The sequence below is a fragment of the Cucumis sativus genome, chromosome 1 (assembly GCF_000004075.3).
Source record: "Cucumis sativus cultivar 9930 chromosome 1, Cucumber_9930_V3, whole genome shotgun sequence".
Lineage (NCBI taxonomy): Eukaryota > Viridiplantae > Streptophyta > Magnoliopsida > Cucurbitales > Cucurbitaceae > Cucumis > Cucumis sativus.
In genome coordinates, this window is record NC_026655.2 from 20,782 (window position 1) to 42,058 (window position 21,277).

General features: G+C 34.5%; 3 protein-coding genes across 3 annotated transcripts; 1 reads left to right on the plus strand and 2 right to left on the minus strand.

Moving 5' to 3' along the window:
• Positions 1 to 1,853: 1,853 nt before the first annotated feature.
• Positions 1,854 to 3,121, minus strand: LOC101204932 (60S acidic ribosomal protein P1). The gene is made up of 3 exons (XM_004137964.3): positions 2,912 to 3,121; positions 2,618 to 2,821; positions 1,854 to 2,158 (listed from the first exon to the last, which is right to left on the minus strand). Exons 1-3 carry the CDS (start codon positions 2,978 to 2,980, stop codon positions 2,105 to 2,107), a joined length of 327 nt encoding a protein of 108 aa, XP_004138012.2. The 5' UTR covers positions 2,981 to 3,121; the 3' UTR covers positions 1,854 to 2,104.
• A 1,181-nt stretch (positions 3,122 to 4,302) lies between these two features.
• LOC101205177 (ribonuclease TUDOR 1) lies at positions 4,303 to 12,924 on the minus strand. The gene is made up of 17 exons (XM_004137965.3): positions 12,703 to 12,924; positions 12,004 to 12,184; positions 11,568 to 11,642; positions 11,334 to 11,447; positions 11,143 to 11,247; positions 9,863 to 10,069; positions 9,556 to 9,771; positions 9,382 to 9,489; positions 8,852 to 9,022; positions 8,528 to 8,725; positions 8,101 to 8,451; positions 7,757 to 7,990; positions 7,497 to 7,685; positions 7,353 to 7,430; positions 7,080 to 7,274; positions 5,228 to 5,605; positions 4,303 to 4,738 (listed from the first exon to the last, which is right to left on the minus strand). Exons 2-17 carry the CDS (start codon positions 12,163 to 12,165, stop codon positions 4,553 to 4,555), a joined length of 2,967 nt encoding a protein of 988 aa, XP_004138013.1. The 5' UTR covers positions 12,166 to 12,184; positions 12,703 to 12,924; the 3' UTR covers positions 4,303 to 4,552.
• Positions 12,925 to 17,466: 4,542 nt separating this feature from the next.
• Positions 17,467 to 20,495, plus strand: LOC101205654 ((+)-neomenthol dehydrogenase). Its single transcript, XM_004137967.3, has 4 exons — positions 17,467 to 17,886; positions 18,530 to 18,788; positions 19,027 to 19,221; positions 19,775 to 20,495. The coding sequence occupies exons 1-4, from the start codon at positions 17,795 to 17,797 to the stop codon at positions 20,168 to 20,170; spliced, it is 942 nt and encodes a 313-aa protein (XP_004138015.1). The 5' UTR covers positions 17,467 to 17,794; the 3' UTR covers positions 20,171 to 20,495.
• Positions 20,496 to 21,277: the final 782 nt, after the last annotated feature.

Sequence of the window (21,277 nt, forward strand, 5' to 3'; positions counted from 1 at the left end):
AAATAAAAACTAAGTCCGGGGCATCTCCGAGCGGTTTTTGTGGGAAGAAACTTTAATATTACTCAAAGTGAGGCCACCTAGTAGTTATCTGTGAATTTTCGGGACTTTTTTCACAAGGTTAAAAATGGGCCGATTTTTCGTATGCTAAAGCCTTGGCCATTTTTGGACCATTTTTGGTGCAACCGTTGTGCACCACGAACGAGCCCCACCCGACACCTAGGCCCTAGGCTTCTAATAGAATATATTTGAAATTTTGGAACTACACCTACCGAAACATAATTTACTTTTTTTTATTAAAGTGATTGGAGTGATGAAGTGTTTAGAGGATGAGTTTATGTTGGGTGGAGTAGAGAAGTTCCCTTGACCCAAAAATTGGAATTACAAGATAACATTAATGATTGTCAATGAGAGTGTGACCAGGGGCAAGCAGGCCTTGTAACATTCTTGTCCATTTTCTTTTTTTGCTGTTTTAATGTATGTTTAAAAAATGTTATTTTAAACTATTGAAAAGAAATGTGATATAATTTGAATAATGTGATATTTTAGTACCATTAACTCAATCTTCTTTCTTGGTATAATAATGTGCATATTATAGGCCAATTGAACTTGTTTGTGGACGTAATCAATCAATTCTTTTTAAAAGTTATTATGATGATATTACATCATTGATGTTCGTACTCCAAAAGTAGATACTTATTTACCTTTCAATTATGGGTGGGTTATTAATGACGTATAACTCATGGATGTTTGGGGTGAGGATTATAATAATATGCATTTATGGTGCACACTATTATAATTCATGAAACCCTAAACCATATAAACCTTAACCTTAAATCCTAACTCCAAAACCCCAAACACCAAACTCTAAAATTGTTGGAAGATTTGTTTGGACTCCAAAATAAAAAATTGAGTCATGAACTTTACTAATCAATTTTTTTGAGAAAAACTTTAACATTCCTCAAAATAATCATTTTGAGAAAAACTTCAACATTCCTCAAAATAAGACACCGTATCAAATAGATGTAAATTTTTAGACTTTTGGTCATATCTTGTAGGCTACAATGCCATTTTTTGAATGATTTTTGTGCTACCTTAGTCCACCACCAATAATAAGCACCATTCACGACTCTTAACTCACTTTTTTGTGTTAGAGAGATAGGAATGCACACTTATCAACCTATAGTTATTGAAGTAGGGAGTTGCATGACTAAAACAAATAAAAACTGTGAGTTCGTTAAGGTTTTAAGTTTTATGATTTATGGTCATTTATTATGATTTTCTAATGAAAATTACAATTGTATACAATTAACTAAGAGAATTATACATGTATAATGTTCCTAAAATATTTGAAATTCAAACCAATTTGAAAGACTAATTGAAATCAATTCAAACCAATTTAGTAGGATTTGTTTTATGTTAAAATAACTTATTATGCAATTCGAATCAGTCTAACAAAAAAGTACAAACTGCTTCAATTTTTAACCAGAAAGCTTTCCTTTAACTTCTCACTGTATACCTTTCAACTTCTTAGTAATCTTTTGGTGTAATCTTTTTTACTATTTTTAAAAAGTTCTGTTTTCTTAAAAGAAAAAATTTTGTAAGATTTTAAATGTTTCCAGTAAACCCTGAACCCCTAAACCCTAGAACTATTTCAAAAGATATCAAAAATACTATTGATATCAATGAGTTTTCATCAATATCATTTTCAATAAGAATTTACACCGAGGAGGAGAATTCAAAATGAAAAATAAGTAATTTCAGAGAGTGATTATCAACTAAACCTAGAAAACAAAAACCAAGAAACGTGGTTCCCGGGTTTAACCAAATAACTCCTCTCATAAATTTTGATCTCATTGCAACCGAGAAACGTGGTTCCCGGGTTTAACCAAATAACTCCTCTCATAAATTTTGATCTCATTGCAATGTGGAGTAATTAAGAAAAAAGAATGAAAATATGCAGTTACCGGTACATTGAAGGCAAATCAAAACTCAAAACTCCCAATTAAAGAGACAAATCTTGAGATAAATTAGTAGCGAAAAATCAAAATTAAGCTAGCCACCCAAATAGTTTCCTGTTAAAATCCTACAAAATAAAGAAAGCCTCTTAATCGAATAAGCTGAATCCCATGTCATCATCGCTCTCCTCCTTTGGCTCCTCCTGCACAATTGGCTTAAATGAACAATTGACAAAAAAGGAACAACGAGGCGAATGAAACTAAAGCAACGATAAAGATCTAAGTCACTAATATCTCAATCAACGAAAATAACTTAAAATTTCCAAAAGTACAAATTACCCTCATCAATTTTCAGTTTTTTATTGAATCTCTTGGATACATGAAATCCTTAACTTCCAAAGTTCAAAGGAATATTATGAACTACCTAACGGTTGGTTGCAAGAAAAAAAAAAACCTATATTTGCAACAGTTAAACAGTTCAATTTTTCGTAGTCAACTGATTTGGCAGTAACTAGCTAGTATTAGGATGTGTGTTATGTGAGTATATATATACGAAAAAGACCCTTGTTCAAAATCATGCGTAAATGGAAAGTTAGAGCTAGCAGACAGAGAAGTAAAGGAGACTTTCAAAATGAAGAACGGTTAAAGATTCATCCGCATACCCTCTTTTCCTCGATGGCAGGAGCGGCAGCAGCACTGGCGGTAGGAGCAGCTACAGCCACAGAAGCCGCAGCGCCACCTCCACAGCCAACATTAAGAAGAAGGTCCCCAATGTTCCTCTTCTCGGCCAATTTAGCAAACAAGCTAGGCCAGTAAGATTCCACACAGAGCCCCGCAGCTGCTACAACGGCTGCAATCTTTTCCGCCTATACACAATATGCAAATTAATCAGGCATCAAATAATCCAAAGAATGAAAAAAAAAAAGATAAAAACAAAGAAAGATAATGGTTCGTACAGTGATTGCGATTCCATCATCGTGAAGAGCCAGGGCGGCGTACGCGCACGCGAGTTCACTGGTAGACATGGCTAAATGCGAATTAACCAATCAATAATGACCTCAGAGCTGAAAGGAGACAATTGGGAGGCAAAATTCGCGTCCGTCGATCGCCACTACTCTATCTGATTATATACTGAGAGAAGAGGGATTAGGATTTAGGGTTTTTCATGCCACTACCAAAAACATGAAGTTTGGGCTTCAGTAAGATTGGGCTTAGTTCTTTAAAAGCCTTTAACGGCCCATTATTCTAACAATTTGCAACTAAGATTTTGCTTGATGAGAATATTGGTAGCCGATCACAACTATTGATGAGGGTAATTTGTACTTTAGCATTAGATGCACGTTGATACGATATCTAAGCATGTTAGTCTCAAGTTTTTTGGTTGATTAGCCCTTTTAACCTCATTTTTTACTTTACTAATTTAATCCTTTTCATTCATGTTTTAACAATGCTTTCAAAATGCTTTGCAGAAATTTCATCAATTCCATTTTCAATATGGGATAGTGTTCGGTCCATTGTCACACTTCAGTTTATTTTACAATGGGTTAGTTAGTTCATTTGAAATTTCCAACATGTACTTTTCAATAAGACATTAAGATCATTGAGGTTTCTTGTAGTTCTACTATTCTTCAAGTCATGCAATCTGACATTCCTATTTTGGTAATTGCTCACTTTTTGTTAAAACACCTCTAAGAATCATATTGACCTTTTATTGATTCCATAATTCATTGAGGCAAAATCATGTCCTTGTTATGGCCCCATTTGTTCGGATGTAACCTCTAGAGTCTCAGAGTTCAACTTCAACATGTCTAATACTGATTAACAAACACAACAGCCCTGCCATAGGGACCCACTCTTGATGCACTTTTGGAACCTCCATTTCAATCGAGTTCTTATATTTGTGTCATCAGACTCCGTGCACAAACTATAAATTTGATACCGATTTAGATAATTAAGCATCCGTTGGACCTCTTGAGACTAACATGCTTAGATATCACATCAACGTGCATCTAATGCTAAAGCTACTGGACGAAACCCCTCCTCTCCTTCGTGGTCATCAACGTGCATAACACGACTCTCCCATCCCCTTTATTTATCCCGATGGGCAACACTCTCACATCTTTGGTGAGATCACAACCTTATAATACAGCCACAGTATGACTGTAGGTAAACGAGCAGAGAAAGGGTGAAAACAGGAAGAAAAGAAAAATTGTCCCATTCAAGAACATTATTCCTACCAAATCCCTGGGGTAAAAAGTAAACTGAAAAGAGAAGGTTAAGGAACAACTTTATCAGATGTGGAAGTCAAAGTCTGCAAGGACAAGTGATAAACTGTTTCACAAGAAAATACAAGAAATCATCGCCTTATTGTAAGGTCTCGAATTTTTATTTTTATTTTTTCAAAGAGTCTCATCATCCAATACATAAAAATAAAAACAGAATAAAATATTTTAAAAAAATAGCAAAGGACAAAACTTCACATGGTCTTTACGCAGCAACACTTCTGTTCTCGTACTGAAAAACGTGATTATCACTATAGCATTAATTAAGCTTAGACTAATAAAGTTGTTAATCTTAATTTAAGGGGGCATATGCTTTCAACGCCGGCCACCAGCTTTTCTCACAGGACCAGCATCCTCCTCATCAGACTGAATGTCTCCATATTGCCACATACCTCGCCGATCTGTCCGTGCTTCCTCTTGGTATACTTCTAAACTTCCAAAGGCAACTTGTCTCTCCTTGGATTCCCACTTTTTCCTTTTCTCTAGTCTAGCAAGTCCTTCCTGAAAATCCCACATGGCCCGAAAACGTATAAGCAATAGTGAACGTTAGACCACACAACATCAATAAATTCCCATTCTAATCGAACTCCTCAGAAATCCAAAATAACAAAACTCATCCTAGTTCGTATTAGGATTACAATCCTGAGGATATTCCCAGCTATTTCTAACATCCGTATTAAAAACTCCCAAATATCCTCTGAAAAAAAAAATTGATGAATTGCTTGGCGGACAATTCCTCTCAAATATCCTATGAACAAAAGAACTGATGAATTGCATATTTTGCGTTTCTTCTAATTGCCTTTTCCCAAATACTCCGTTTTTCTTAGTATTCTCTAATTTTTCTACTACAGTCAGGATAGTTGATTCAGATAATGAAAAAAATGAAGTGCAAATATCTAAATCTCTATTGGAAAAGAATTATAACTGACAATTGAAACGAAATATAACAGGAAACCAACTTGAAGTGAGAAACAGGGAAATTATTCAAACCTGAAGCATCAACGCATTTAAACTAAGCTCCGAACCAACAGCAACAAGGGTCACAATAAGAATATTCCCAGTTCCCTGCCCTTTAACTTTTCCCCCAGAAGTATCCTTTTCTTCAATTGTGGCCATGAACTCCGTTGCACCATTAAGCATGTAATCACTCAGATACTCAGCTGCTTCTTGACCGAAATCCTCATCCAGACTAGGAACCTTGATGTGAGCAAGACTACACAGCTGAGCAAGACCAGATGCAGAAGACATAGAAGGATCAACTGGCCGGAGCCGACTGTAAGGAACAGCCTCTTGATTTCCAAAATCTATATAGAACACTTCGAACATATCTTTCAGGGACTCGACAGCCCCTCGAGGTGTATTGATGATCTACAAACATGCGAGAAGAAAAAAGAAGACGTGTCAAGACTGAAAGAAATTATTCACCCGTGATAATTATAATATAGCCTCAATAAGCTACAGAGAACTAACTCCATTTAACGAACTTCATAGAAGTAAATTAGAACTAGAAGTAGCAGCCTTTAAATTATAAGTACAATCTAACTGGAAAATAGCATTCCATTGTTCATGTTCTAATCAGTAATTCATTTAGAAAGGCCAAAAATAATCACTTCAAGATTGCTTTTTCTATTTCAAAATGCAAGGAAAATGGAATACTTTAGTACTTTGTAGTCTGAGGTGATTCCAACTGCTTTGTATCAAGTTCTCTCTATCTAAAACTTGTCCCTTCTAACTTCTTTTTCTATCTAAAACTTATGTGACCATTTTTCTGTGTCAAGATTGCTTTTTCTATTTCAAAATGCAAGGAAAATGGAATCACTTACTTTGGTAGCTTCCTAGTGTGAAGTGATTCCCACATGTTTTGTATCAAGTTTTTCTCTCTAACTAAAATTCAGTCCCTTCTAACTTCTCTCTATCTAAAACTAATACATAACCATTTTTCTGTGTCTAGATTTTTGTATCTTTCACTACTAATTGTTCTATCCAATTTTTTGTCCCTATGTTGTTCCCACTTCATTCTCTCTTTCAATTTTAACCAATTTTCTTCCTAAATTTCGGTCTTATCTACTTTGTGTACCTTGTATTCAGTTTTCTCCCTAAAACTGCAATTTTTTCTTCCTAATAATTTTTGTTTAGAACTTATTTTGTCAATCAACAATTCGCTGGTTCTTGAATCACTTTTAAGAACAAACATTATTCTCAAAAAAAAAAACATTCATTAAATAATTTTTTAAAATGAAACCAAACTATGAAATGATGAATAATTATAATTAAAACCCTTGATCTAAAAACTCTAACACCAGTCTCGAATGCAGGCCCTAATTAGGCAAGCACAGGACAAGTGGACAACGATCTTCTAAAATTAACCTTCCCAACATCCCAAGAGGTCATTCAGCAAAACCTTGCAGTTCCTAAATCTCTTGGGACACCAGAGAAAAGTCAGCAACTAAAGTTTTGACGTCCAATTCCATAGAACATATTGTTTTTGTTCATCAAAGGAACAACAAACAAAACTAAGTTTAAAATAACTGGTAAAAAACCCCAAAAGGCAAAGCAGTACAATTGCAAGTTTATTCTTCTACACCCAGAACTCAGACCAACTACAGAAACAAAGTTACATTTAGATAAGATATGATATCTGATATCTTCAATATACTATCATAAATCATGTTTTGAACACAATCAACAAATGAATTTGTTTGCTCCATTGTTAATGTTAATAACTATCATTCAGTAAGACTACCTTACAGATGTATGAATGTAAAAATGGTTCATATTGGATTTTTTAATGTAAAGAAAGTTCCTATTGGATTTTAAAAGAAGGCATATTCCAAACACTCACCATTGCCCTGTTCCACGAGTTGTCAGCACTAAATTGAGCAAGGACAATATCACCTTTTTTAGGATTAAAAGCACCAATTAAAGGGACTTCTTGAAGATTCAAAGCTGCAAGTTGCTGCTGTAGAGAAGTGGCTTTTTGGTCCCCAATTGTCTGGACATAAAACTTGCCACCACCCAAAACCTCGGTGACAATTACCTGAGTGTGACAATAGAAAAGGTTAGCAACAGCAAAAAGAAAAAGTTCCTCAGAAACATCCACATCCAAGTTGCAAACCTTGAGCACTTCCTTCTGTTTGCTTTCAACAGCTGCACCATTGGACACTTCCTCCCCTTCAACATAGTTCTCCCAAATCTGCAAAGTCTCAAATCAGCATTATCTTATACAGACATGACTCATTCACATTTTTCAATGTCTAACCTTGAGTTTCTGACGCTTAGCAGATCTTTCCGCTTGTTCAAGAAGGTGAGCATCAGGAATTCTATCACTGCTGAAGGAAGTTTGGATCTTTGCCAAGCCAGCCTCAACTAGAACCACTGCCATGTTGGTCCTTGCTTCCCATAGGGATCCCAAAAAGGTTCCCGTTCTATCAACAGTTTCCACTTCAATCTATGCAAATGAACCATTTTTAGATCAATGGCATCAGAAGAATCTACCAAAATATTGGAAAGGGAAAATACCTCCACATCTCTCTGCATTGTCTTTCGACGCATTAGGGAAATTGCTTCGTCTGAATATGGCTCATCACGACCAGGACATCTCACACCCGAGAAAGCGAAAGCAATGCTACATGTCTCCTTTGGAATCAACAATTTGAAACGGTGACCACTGAGAACATATTCAACAACAGCTGGAATCCTCCTCCCACTCCGGTGTAGGAATGGCAAAAAGTCTCGAGACTTTTTGGCTGGTGCCTGGAAACAAACACATGATACTTTGAATTCATTCAATAAGGTAAAATGTGTCATTAGTAACACTGGAAGGATAGAAGAAATTTAGTATAATGGATGGTAAAGTTTCTTACTGTCAAAAGGTCTGTTACATGCATGACAGGAGGATCCTTGGCAGAATGAATTCCCTTCTTTCCAGCAATAGCACGTGATTCAGCAGCAAGAAGTGCATCATAGTAGTTTGATCTCTCCTCAAAATCACGATGCCTAATCACTGTGCCAAAACCACGTGATACCACTAGCTCACCAACATTCACCCCAGCTTGTTGTTCACTGCTGTTTTTAGCAGAATTATCCTCGCCCTCACCCTTAGTAGAAGACAATAGGAAGACAGATCCAAAATCCATCACTCTAGAATCTGGAGGAGCAGTTGCAGGTCCATCCACCATGCTGACTTTCCTAGAATACTCCATTTGGACTTTAACCTACAAATAGAATTGCAATCTCAAATTAAACTTCACTCCAGAATCACCAGGTACAGATTAGTAACTAATATCATACTTGTCGACCAATAAGGCGCGTTCTCAAGAACTCTTTTGCTTCACGGGCATAAGGAGCAGGCTTCTCATCCCTACGAGGATTACCCATTTTTGGGCACCTAATACTTGATAAGTTGACACGCCTCTCTGCCAGTGGACTTCCATATGGAACTGAGTCATCAGCCACAATAATGCAATCACCACTTACAACTTCTACCACCTGCAAACCCCAAGTTAAGATGATAGAGAAAAATAACAATAATAAAAAAAAATAGAAAGGTGAGAAATAGTAATATAATAAAAACAGCAACTTCATCTATATTAAGACTAGTTGACAAATTATTACCTTCCCCATGAAATTCTGATCATGAATTGCCTTCGAATTCGTTGGTGGAGGTACATAGTTAGCCCATAATCTTAGCCGGGTTTTCTTCGCATGAAGCTCTGCAGCCTTCAGCCGTCGCTTGGCATCTTCTTCCATCATATTCGCACTCCACTCAACATATTTAGCTAAACCCTGCATTTAATGTAGGGATGAAGTACTCCTTTGGATATTTTCAAAGACACATATCTCATTCAAAATAAATTAACGAACAAAAGAGAACTATGCAGTAGCTGACATAAGAAAAAGGACAAAAAACCTCAAAACTACAAATTTCAAATAGCAAAAGAAGTTCAGAAATACATTATAAAATACCACAAGAACAGTAGATGAAATATCATACTACTCTGAATCACATAAGAAAAACAGAAAACCAAGCAGTTAGCTAAACATGGAACAAAATAAACGAACTAGATATTAGCAGGACTATACCAAGTAAGAATTGCACAAATATGTACGGTTAAGATACCCCAAAAAGATACAAAATGGCTTACATTTTCTATCAGCTCCATTGCCAGATCTTTCGCTGTTTCCCCATCAGAATAGTACACTGACCCAATCAAATTGCTAAATTTGTCAACTCCTTCCAGGACAATCCGAACCTGAAAATCCATCCTGAATTAGACCAATTGAAAGAATAATATATCAATCAGCATCAGATGACTTACATCTCTATTCAGAACACGAATCTCTGTAAAATGTTTGGCTTCTACTCCAAACGTTTCAGGAGCAACTTCACCAGATGATGTAGAAGAGACTGCAAGCCTTTGTGCAGAAGTTAAAGTAGCTCTTGGTTCAGCTGAAACCTCACCATTATGGTCATTAGATGAATTGTCCGTTTCAGCAACAGTGTCAGGAGGAGCCCTTCTCCCCATAGATGGGGCCTAAGGAAAGTAAAAATAAAATGAATATATTTGCTCTGAACTCAAGAAAACTTCTTCCTCATTAGCTGCTGTCATAATATTTAATATATACCTGGATTCCAGCAACGAACACCTGAACAAACTGAAACTCTGGAAGCAAGTAAACCCGAACAGTACTGCCATCTCGAACCTGCTCAACAATTCCCTCCATTGGCTTTCCTTTGTTAACAGCTAACAATCCCATGGCATCCAAGTTGCTGGGATCACCAATGGCTGAGGGTGGTAAGTTTCTAATTGATGCCTCACTGGCACCAGGAACCTACAGAAAGCAACAAGAGTTAACATACATATTTTATACTAACATACAAATATATTCATCAAGATATAAGACTGCAAGACATGCTAGCTTAAACATTGAACACTGCATGAAGATCGCAGCTCAAAACATTGAAACTATTTTTTGATTGATGGTTAACATTTTAACAAGTAAAAAATTCAAAATTAAGAGTGGAGGATTGATGAAGCCCCATGAACGAAAAATTGAAATCCAAAAGTTGAACCAGAGTAGAAAGGAGAAGATCTAAAAGCCATAAGAAATAACCAATTCATACCACTCATTTAAAATTCTATTTATCCACATGAAACAAGAGCTCATATTGAACAGCCCCTTTTGATAGCTTGCTTCAGAAACTTATCAGGACAAGATGAACCAAAAAAATATAATCAATAACTTCTACAAACAAAAATTAAATATTTTGCAACACAATTTACCATTTCTTTGTGCATGTGTTGTTGAGTTAAATACTCTTCAATACTTCATAGTTCAATACCACAGATAACTGCTTTGATTAGGAGGAATGAAAGTGCAAAAAAAGAAAGAAAACTCGCCAACAAGAGATGCAAGCACTCTGAACCCAAAAAATAACAACAAACAATAACTCTAAGAAAGGGCTCCTGCAATTTATAATTATAGAGAAAAAGCAAAACAAAGTTAACAGAAAAAATAGGATCAAAACGAGCAAAATTCCAATACATCCTCAAAGATGCTCAGGTTCCTTATGAGACAAATGTATAAAAGGACTACTAAAAAAAATTCCAAGCCAATCAAAGGGTGGCAAGAAATATTTAGATATAAAGAATTTGTTGACGAAAATCAAGAAAAAGTATTCTTCAATTCTGGGTACAAATAAACAGTAATGTACTTCATAACCTTCCTTAGTCAATGTTTTATTAAAATACACCAAAGGTTGTAACAAACAAGATTTATCATCAAGGATATTAATTATGTACTCAAAAAGGACTTGGAGGTAACAAATTATTTATTTAATGTGGATTAGTACTTAGAAAACAAATCATATTAGTGAGTGTGAATGCAAGCATCTAAATAGTAACCTTGCTCCAACGGCCAAGACCTTGTTGCTTTGCTTGGTCTTCGAGACGCAATAGTTCTGCAAGGTAAGGACTTACTTCACCCTTCTGCTGACCTTGCTCCCTTACCTGCATATAAAATTTCAATAATAACAAGGAAAAAACCCAGATAACAAAAATGGCCAACCTAAGCACAGATTCAAAAAGCACATAACCTTTGCCCAGCCTTCAGAAACAACAAGAGCTGCAATATTCTTGTCACAAAGAAAAACTGAACCGAATTCTCGACCAATGGATGGCACCGTATAGTCTACTCTAAATGCAACCTCCTACAGGAAATATGTACAGTTACACCCCTACAACACAAAGCATCTTCTCGACAAAATAATGTGCACATATAACACAGTCCGTGCAATAATTGGAAAAGACTGAAATCGCTCTAGAATAACCTTTCCTATGCATAGTTTTCGCAAGTATTCTCTACTATCCCATGCAAATGGCTCATCAACACCACCTCTTCGAGCCTGCAAATGTTCAAGCATCCAAAGCAAAATAGCACATCGTTAGCATTTATTTGTACAACATAATATAACTTTACAGCTACTTAAATAAATTAAAATAACAAGAAAAATGTGGTCTCGTTAGCTATTACTTATCTCCATAACCCTTTAACATTATAAACCTCCAAAATTAAACTAAATTTTGGTATATATTGTATACATCTGTACTTGTACATATATGATACAATAAGCCTTCATGCACACAAACAAATCATTGCACACACGAAGAAGAGACTTTGGAAGCAGAAAATGGTGAGAGAGAACTCGATAAGACAAATGATTGACTCTACAAAAAGAAGGAAGGAAATAGCGCTGATTCGCTTACCAATCTTGGAGCGATCAGAGAAGATAAAGTAATGGTCTTCTCAGGAGGGGGTCCCGGTTTGCTGCTAGCCATGGCCGTAATTACCAAACAGTCCCCTGACGGAACGGCTTTCACCCTGCCTCTATACCATCCTGTGGTCGCCCCAGCTGTTGATGATGCCATCTCAACAGCTAAGATCAATCTACCCACCAAAAGTACGAAATTAGAGACAAATTCAGGAGTTATTATGCTAGGAAAAACGCGGTTATTTTTTGCGGATCCCCACCACAATATTTTAAAATTAAACGGGAAAAAAGGCCCGATGCTTTATGCAAGCCAAACCCAGGAGAGAATCGCTATGATTGAAATGACAATGACAAGATCAAAGTCGACATCAAATCAAATAATTATTACAAAACAATGAGATCTCAGACATGAAAGAATGGCCAATCCATTACGACATGCATGATCACAACAACGCGATGGATTGAATTGCAGCACCGCAAATAACGTTTGTAGATCAGATCTAACAGACGATCCAATGAATTGAAAATGTAAATTAAAACAAATAAATAGTTCAGGATGATTACGTTGGCAAGAGTAAAAGAAAGATGTTCTAGAAGATAGAGCATAAAATCATCAATTCTAAACAGCAGAACAAGAAGATCTCGATCATGAAACATGAAAAGCACAAATGTTCGTAGTTATACAATTACATACGTTTACGAAGATCGGATCGGAACCCTGCCCCCGTGGATCTACAGAAATAAGGATATCAAGCGACTGTCACCTTGAATTTTTAAATAATTGATAAGATTGAAGGATGAAAGCAATGGAAACAGGGAACGGACCGAAGCCAAGATAGAATTTTTTTTTTCGTTTTTTCTTTTTCTTTCGACGATAGGCGAAGGGCGGCGGATCGAGAGACAGATTAAGCGAGAGATGAGGAATTTATATGCAAGGGGACCATGAAATCGAACTTGAGAGCGCCATGTTGCTGCCCCCTGTTTTAGGTATAATTACTTTCTATACCAAATATGTGATGGATGGAGATTCTATGTTTGGTTAAAAAAAATAAACCACAGGTTTTGATAAAATAAAGCTTAATTACGAAAAAAAAGAAAAAAGAAAAAATGGCACAAAACTTTTCAAATTTTCCAAAAGGTTTTTAGACCGTAAAAAGTTTCAAAAACGATGTATGTTAACTTTGAGTGAAAATCCAACTTAAAAATATAAATTTTATTCAACTTTCTCTTCCTCCAAAATTTTTAATTTTTAATTTTATTTGCCTATTAACGTCGTACATTACAAACTCTCAAATAAAATATGTATTTAACTATTAACATAGTGATAATTTGACTCATCGATCACGATCAGACTTTTTCTATTTCACTACTTATTTTTACATATGTTGTAAGAAAAAAACATTATTGTGAAATTTTATGTTTTAACCAATATTTGAAATATCGATGTATTTGTATATATTAAAGTATTTTAATTGGTTTTTGTGAAAATATTATAAAAAAAGATAATTATTATGAATAGGAAGAGAACTATTTACAAAATATAACAAATAAAACTTAAGGAGACTAGAATTTTGATGGATTTTACTACTTTTTTATTTTTATATAAATAAACATGTATATTATTTATATATTAGTGTCATTTTGATATTTATGTATTGTAATTGGTTGATTTTTTTTACAATAGACATCTTGGTATTGTAATGAAAATATTGATTTAATACCAAACTCATGAAATTTTGAAAATATCAATACAAATATTGACACATGAGTGTAAATTTAAATCATGGTTTTAATTTAAAATTTTAGTTTTTATTTTAGATGCTAAGAAATTTGGTGTAAAAATTGAATCAGAGTGTTTTTTATTTTTTTATTTTTTTTAATGGAAGAGTATTAATGAAATTTTTCAATATTTTAGATATAATTTTTAAACAGTAATTTAACTATTTTCATTATAAAAAAAAATAATTGTAAGAGAATTTTGGCCATTTTTCAAAAGTTCAAGAACATTTTATTTGATTTTTTAGAGTTTAAAGATATTTTTTACAAATTCACCAACTTTATGAGCATTCTTATAATTTAAAATAGTTCTAACGGTAAGAATAGATTAAGCATAAGATCACTTTTTATTTTTATTATTTGCAACTTTTGTGAGTTTATAGATATTTATGCAACAGATATTAAAGTTCATCATATTTAAACTTTTTAAGTTTTAAGGGTTTTTTTTTCTTTAATTTTAAGTTTAAGAGTATTTTTAAAATAAAACACTAATTATTTTTCTTCAAAACTAAGAGCAAATGTATTTTTTGAATTCCCTTTTTAAGTTAATGATATTTATGAAAATTTTGAAAGTTTAAGAGGTAATTACTCAATGACATTTTGTATAATCTTGCCTAACCATAAATAAAGGTTGAGAATGGAGGTCAATGATTCTTCATCTCCCTTCCTGTGGAGGAAATTTATAGGCTTCTGAATTTAGAATGAGAGCATTAATAAACCGAGATCACATTCAAATAATAGAAATTCTAAGAATATGAAATTGGTTAAGAAAGGCTTAACAAATGGAAAGTTACCATGTATAGCAATAGGATACACCTTCTTTTTCGAATACTCACTTTTAGAAACATTCAAGACAAGCAAGGAAAACGTAGACGGGTCACACATGATAAAACTAACATGATACTCACAAAATGACCCAAACATAATTGCATAATCTATTATGATATATTACTATATTTTGGATCATTTACTAATGACGATGAATGATAAAATTATGTTATTATAAATTTCACATGTGTACGTTACAAGTTTATTAACGATAGTCATTGATGAAATTTATTTTATTTATTTATTTTATAAAATTATTTTAAGATTGTTTGAACACATATTTTGGCTATAGTTATTTGTAGTCATGCCCATTAGATGAAAGTAAAATAATGAAAATATAACACGTAAAGGAAATTCTATAAATGTGTTTTGTTATGGGTGAATTTTTTGTTACTCAAAAAAGTTCATGGGTAGGGTTGTACACAAATCAATTTGAGTCAGGTTAGAGCAACTTTTTTGGATCAACTCGAATTTTCGATTTGATTACTTCTCTAATGCAACTAACTGGATAGAGTGAGCAATAACCTAACCCAACCCCCATATTACTAGGTTGGATATGGTCTTTTAGTTTAACCAACTAAAGAGATGTGTATTTGACCAAAGTTGAAGGCACGATGATGGCTATCTTGCGATCAAAAGACATTGTCGAGACAGAGCAATGATTGACTACGTAGTAAATGACAACCAAAATTGAGAGAGGAGAGGCGTGACTGGTGAATGTAAGAGAAAGACCGGTCGTCGACGAAAGAAGGGGAAAGAGTTACAAAAAAAAACATGGGAGACAAAGAATGGCAAAAGTTGGAGAGATATACAAGAGAGAGAAAATGAAAGAGAGATGTCAGCAAGCAAAAAGTTGAAAAACAAAAGAGAAGTGAAAGGGTTATGCAATTGAAAAGGTGGAATGAAAAAAGAAAACCTTGAATTATAGTATATAAATTCGTTATATTTAAAGTCGATTTGATTCCGTTTAACCCAAATCTTACGAACCTGTGAACCAAACTAAATATGATGATTCTTCATAATCTCAAACCAAATCAAACCGAAAGTTTCTCAAAGCCAACGATTTGGATTGGGTTGCTCAAGTTGTTTGTTTTTTAACACAACTACTCATGGAATAGCCTAAGAGAGCTTAGAGAGAGTTCAAGAGAACCAATGAGGGGAGCTTATATGAACCTATAAGAGAGCTCAAAATAAGTCTATGAGAGAGCTAGCTCACGAGACAGCCCAAGATAGTTTAGAAAGAGTTCGGTGGGACCTATGAGGTGAGCTTAGAGGAAAAGGAACATAGAAGAAACTGAATAGGGTTTAAGATGAGCTAAGATGAACATATGAGAGTGCCTAAGAAGATCTCTTATAAGCCGTGAGAGAGAGCTTAGAGAAGAGGTATGAAGTGCCTAAAAGATAATATAAGAGAAATTCAAAAGTCTATGAGAGAGCCCAAGAGAAGCTCAAAAGAGCTTATGAGAAAAGCATAAGAACACTAATGGAAGAGCTTAGAAAGAGCTCAATAGAACTCACGAGGTAGGCTCAAAGAAGCTCGGATGAGCATTCTATGGTGAAGAGTTTAAATAGCTCAATAGACCCGAGAGATAAACTAAAAAAGAGCAAGCTCATAGAAACCTAGAAAAGAGCCTAAGAGTACGTATGGAAGAGCTTACAAGGAATTTGGAGGAGACTAGGATAGAGCTAAGTGTATTTATAAAAAAAAGCTTAACTCACTAGAATCCATGAGGTGGACTTAAAGAGGAGCTTAAAGAGACTAGGAAAGAGTGTTTTGTCCCTCACTTTTCATAATTTAATTTTGTTGTATTTGTTCTTATTGTATTCATTTAATGAATGTTTAATTTGTTGATTATTTTTTGTTAATTAAATACTTCTTTAATTCTTAAAAAAAATGTCATGTTTCAAAATGTTTGTTTATTTCTTTTTTCGTTCATGATTCCATTCATCGAAATCGAAAGAAATCACACAACAACTATTCATAAGATAAAATATATTACTATGTCACTTTTATTTATACGAATGAATATATAACTTTTAGTTTAATTACATCAAAATTTTCATCTACGTGCAACACACTCCACATTTACTTTTTCAACCATTTACTATGTGTTTTTTTTCTATTCTTACTATTCTACAATTTGTGGTGTGAGAGAATTGATCCTTTAGCCTTGTCGCACATGTTTTTTAATCAGTAATGTATACCCACAAAAGAGACATAAAGAAGAAATTGTAGATATGGTAAGGAAATATATATATATTTATTTTGTCTTTTAAAAAAACAAATATACATGTTAGGTTCTTGGAGAAGCCAAATTCAAAATATTGTGTAAGTTAAATTTGACAAATCAAACAAAAAAATGGAGAAAATGGAAAAGAAAAAGACAGTAATGGTTTTGTGCTATCACATGATATATGTAAACTATGGTTGGATCGAGTCAACTCGATCTCTTGCTTGCACAACCGACAATCAGGTCCAACTTTTTTTTCTTCAAATTTTTTAACTCAATCAAATCAAACCCTCTTCAAGTTTGAGATGAATAATTCGAGTTGATAGGCTTACCGTTTTTTTCTAACACCCCTAAAACTGTGAAAAATGCATTTTCTCTTCCGATTTATTTTAATTTATAACTTAATCATTACCAATGTATTCAAAATAAATTAAAAATAAATTAAACATGATTTGGGAATAGGAGTGTTGAAATAAGCTAACAAATCAAATAACAAATTGTAAGAATGATTTTAAATTAATAAATAATATACTTTAAATAAACCATCCAACTCAATTTTGAAAGTTGGATTGAAGATCTCGAATGATTTGATTTGTTAAAAAAAAAAAAAAAAAAAAAATCCCAAGGAATTTAGTTGTGAATGAGAATCAGTTGGCTAGTTTCCGAGAGTTAAGGGGGGGTTTGACCCAAATTATGGACAAAGCTATGGTGATCGTTTCTTGTTTATGTTTTCCCTGTTTTTGTGGCTTATGTTTTCCCTGTTTTTAGATGTTGATCGTTTAGATGGCATTCCTCGGATCCCCCTTGCTTGTAATGAAGACCGAATAGGCAGATATAGAAGGGTCATCGTCGAAATTAACTCTCCTCCTTCTCCCGCCTCTAACCCTAACCAGCTAACGCTAGATTCCTTCTTCTGTTTTGTTTTTAATCGGAAGTTTCAGACAAACGGAAATGGGCAAGAAGGAAAGAGCTAAGGAACGAAGGGAAAAGAGAATGCAAGAAATATCCCTTCTCAGGACCATTCCTTACTCCGATCACCAGAGGTATGAATGCATCACAACTCACAGACCTTCTTCTTTTAGCATCTACCATTCTTTTTTCCTTTCTTCACAACTGAACCACCATTTATTGGATACCCATTTCAGCTCACCTATTAACTCTTTATTATTATTGGTATCTTATATTGTACCCAACTAAATTCAATCTCTTCGGCTTTGAGATCAAAGCGTATTATCGCAATTAGTGTATGGATTAAATTACCTCAGCTTACATCATCTGTGCCAGATGAAATTATAGTTTGTTAACCCAGAATTTACTTCCCACTGCCTTGCTTTTTTTTTTTTTTTTTTTTTACTTCGGAAGATGCTGTTCACATTGTACAAAAACATCTTCATTTAGGTTTTCTAATATTTCTCTTAGTCTTTTACATGTAGCAGATATTCCTTTCTCTGTATCGTTGCGTGCAAGATATCGCAATTCTCTATCCATTCCCTGATAAATTCTTCGCAGAAACCACGTTCTAGTTTTATTCTTGCGTTTTTTTTAAACTTTAGTCACGCATTCAGATGGTGTCATTACTAAATGACGTTGTACTCCTATCACTCTTCATCTGTCTCGTTTGGTTTCTTTTTAGCATTTTTTTTTCTGAACAACGCCCACTTTTTATGTTTCCGTGTCCCTCTTTAGGTGGTGGTCTACAGAAACCATTGCAGTGGTTACTGGTGGTAACAGAGGAATTGGATTTGAGATTTCAAGGCAATTTGCAATGCATGGAATGACCGTGATCTTGACTTCAAGAGATGTTTGTGTTGGCCTTGAAGCAGCTAAAGTTTTACAGGAAGGTGGCCTGAATGTTGCCTTTCATCAATTGGATGTCTTGGATGCTTTATCCATCAAACAATTTGCTGATTGGCTGCTGCAAAACTATGGTGGTTTGGATATTCTGGCAAGTTATCTTACTCTGAACTTTTCTTTATATTGGCCTTATTGGCTAGAAAGGAGAGCGCTTTGATTTTCCAATGTCTGTTCCAACTTTCACAAGCAGCATGTAGAATTCTAACTAAACATTTACTTCAGACAAAAGCAACAGTGCTTGAAATCTTTAAGAATTAAGAATTATTGATGATGATTATTTAGATGACATAACTTCCAAATTCCCCATATATGTGCAACTATGCTCGCAGATAAATAATGCTGGAGTCAATTTCAATCTTGGGTCTAGTAATTCTGTAGAGTTTGCTCAGATGGTTATTGCAACTAACTATTATGGCACCAAGAATATGATACAAGCTATGATCCCCTTGATGAAACCTTCGTCTGCTGGTGCTCGCATTGTTAATGTCAGCTCGAGGTTGGGCAAGCTGAATGGCAGACGGAATGTAAGTTAGAGTTCTTAGTGCTTTTCTCGAAACTCATGTCTTCTCTATTTCATGGGTCAAGTGGAGATGAGGAAGAAATGTTGAGGCTGGTATTAATTAGGTGTGAGTAATTGTATCTTGTTTTGTGCAACTATTAAAATTCATGGGCGAAAGCACAAGCAAAAGGTATTTCAGAGAAAAGATTTTTTGAAAATGCATACAGTTCTTTTAAATGAAAACACAAATAACGAAAAATTTAAGAAGTTAGAGCTCTTCTGTGGCATGTAAGTGATCATGGAGAGGGATGAGCATTCACAGTTTCCTTATGATTTTTATTTAATTAAAAAAGATGAAGGGGGCATTAGGCGCTGATGGAATTTATGCATTCATAGAATTTATTCTCTTTTATGTGGACTAATGAGCGCCCAGTGACATTTTTTCGAGTAGGGTTTAGTTGTGGGGGGTATCTGCTAATGAATTTTCAATTGGCAGTGACTGCAATTTATATGTTTTACGAATTTTTATAATGCTGATCTCACATTTTCCTCTATATTATTTTGTGGTTTCATTACAGAGAGTGGAAAATGTAGAATTTAGAGAACTACTAAGCAATTTGGATACACTCACAGAAGAAGTAATTGATAGGATCGTGTCTACTTTTTTGCAACAAGTAGAAGATGGAAGTTGGGAAACTGGCGGGTGGCCTCAGTTGTCAACTGACTACTCTGTATCAAAACTTGCAGTGAATGCATACACCAGGTTAATGGCAAAAAAATTCACCGAACGACCTGAGGGTCATAAGATTTATGTGAACTGCTATTGCCCTGGTTGGGTGAAAACTGCTATGACAGGATTCGCTGGGAATATTTCAGCAGAGGAAGGGGCTGACACTGGCGTCTGGCTTGCCTTACTTCCAGATCAGGCAGTGACAGGTAAATGTTTTGCAGAGCGACGGGAGATAAGCTTCTGAGAGCAGGATGAAGATCAATAATTCAGGAATTTTGGAGTTTGTGTAATTGTTTTGTGCTTTGAGAGCTAGAAACTGTGTCGCGGAAGTGGGGACTGAAAAGTTAAACAGCCTTAGATTTTGTATTAAATGAAATCTTGTCAAGCACTTCCATTCTCGAATCTCATCCTCAATTGCTATGGTAATTAGTTTTAGCTTTCAAGCAATAGTTCTGTTAAAAGTGGGGTTAGAGCAGAGATATGTATGGATGGCTAGGAAACTTCAAATCATGTGGAATGAGCTACTTAATTTCATAGAAGTGCGATCAAAATTGTTCTCTTGTTTCAAAGAACATATATGGAATACTGCTGCATATGCAGGTCGCCGCGGCCTGTATTTTGGGATTATGATATCTTGACCAAGGTAAAAATTATTGTACAAGGGAACGTCTTTCTACATGAAGTAGAAGCCGCAAGATAATAGCAAAAAATGGTTACCCCATTTTCTTATTTAGTTTAATAGGAACTTCAGCCTCGTGCACGACAGTTTGATTTGGTTTTGATCAAACTGCTTTATTAACAGCGTTCGATTTAGTTTGGTAGGTGATATTTAGGTTAATAAGTCTATGCCTGAATTCAACTTAGGAATGCGATTTAAATAGTTACAATTTAGTTCTCGTAAATGGAACTGAATTTTCTTAAACATCTATCTGTAACAGATAAAATATGTTGTTAATTATAGTAGTTAGTTTATCTTAAGTTTGTTATTAGTCACCGGAGATTGAGGTGGGTGTTCGAGAACCAAAGGGTTAGGGATTGAATTCATTGCTTGGTCACGCGAGAAAAAAAAAATAGTATGTTGACACATATTAAAGATAGAATTAGAACATAATTTATTGACAATAGCATAACTTTTATCATCAATGAACTTGTTAGCTTGATTTGTGGATTTGGAGTACTTGTCAGATCCTTAGAATCCATTCATAAGCGTTTTCAAATCTAAAATATTTTCAAATTTGCTTCACCTGTTTTAGTTCTTTTTTTTCATATTAGAACTTTTGAAGTTATAAATGAGAAAAAAAATGAAATTAATAAAATTAGAAAGGTTTGAATCCACTCCTTGGTGGTCTTA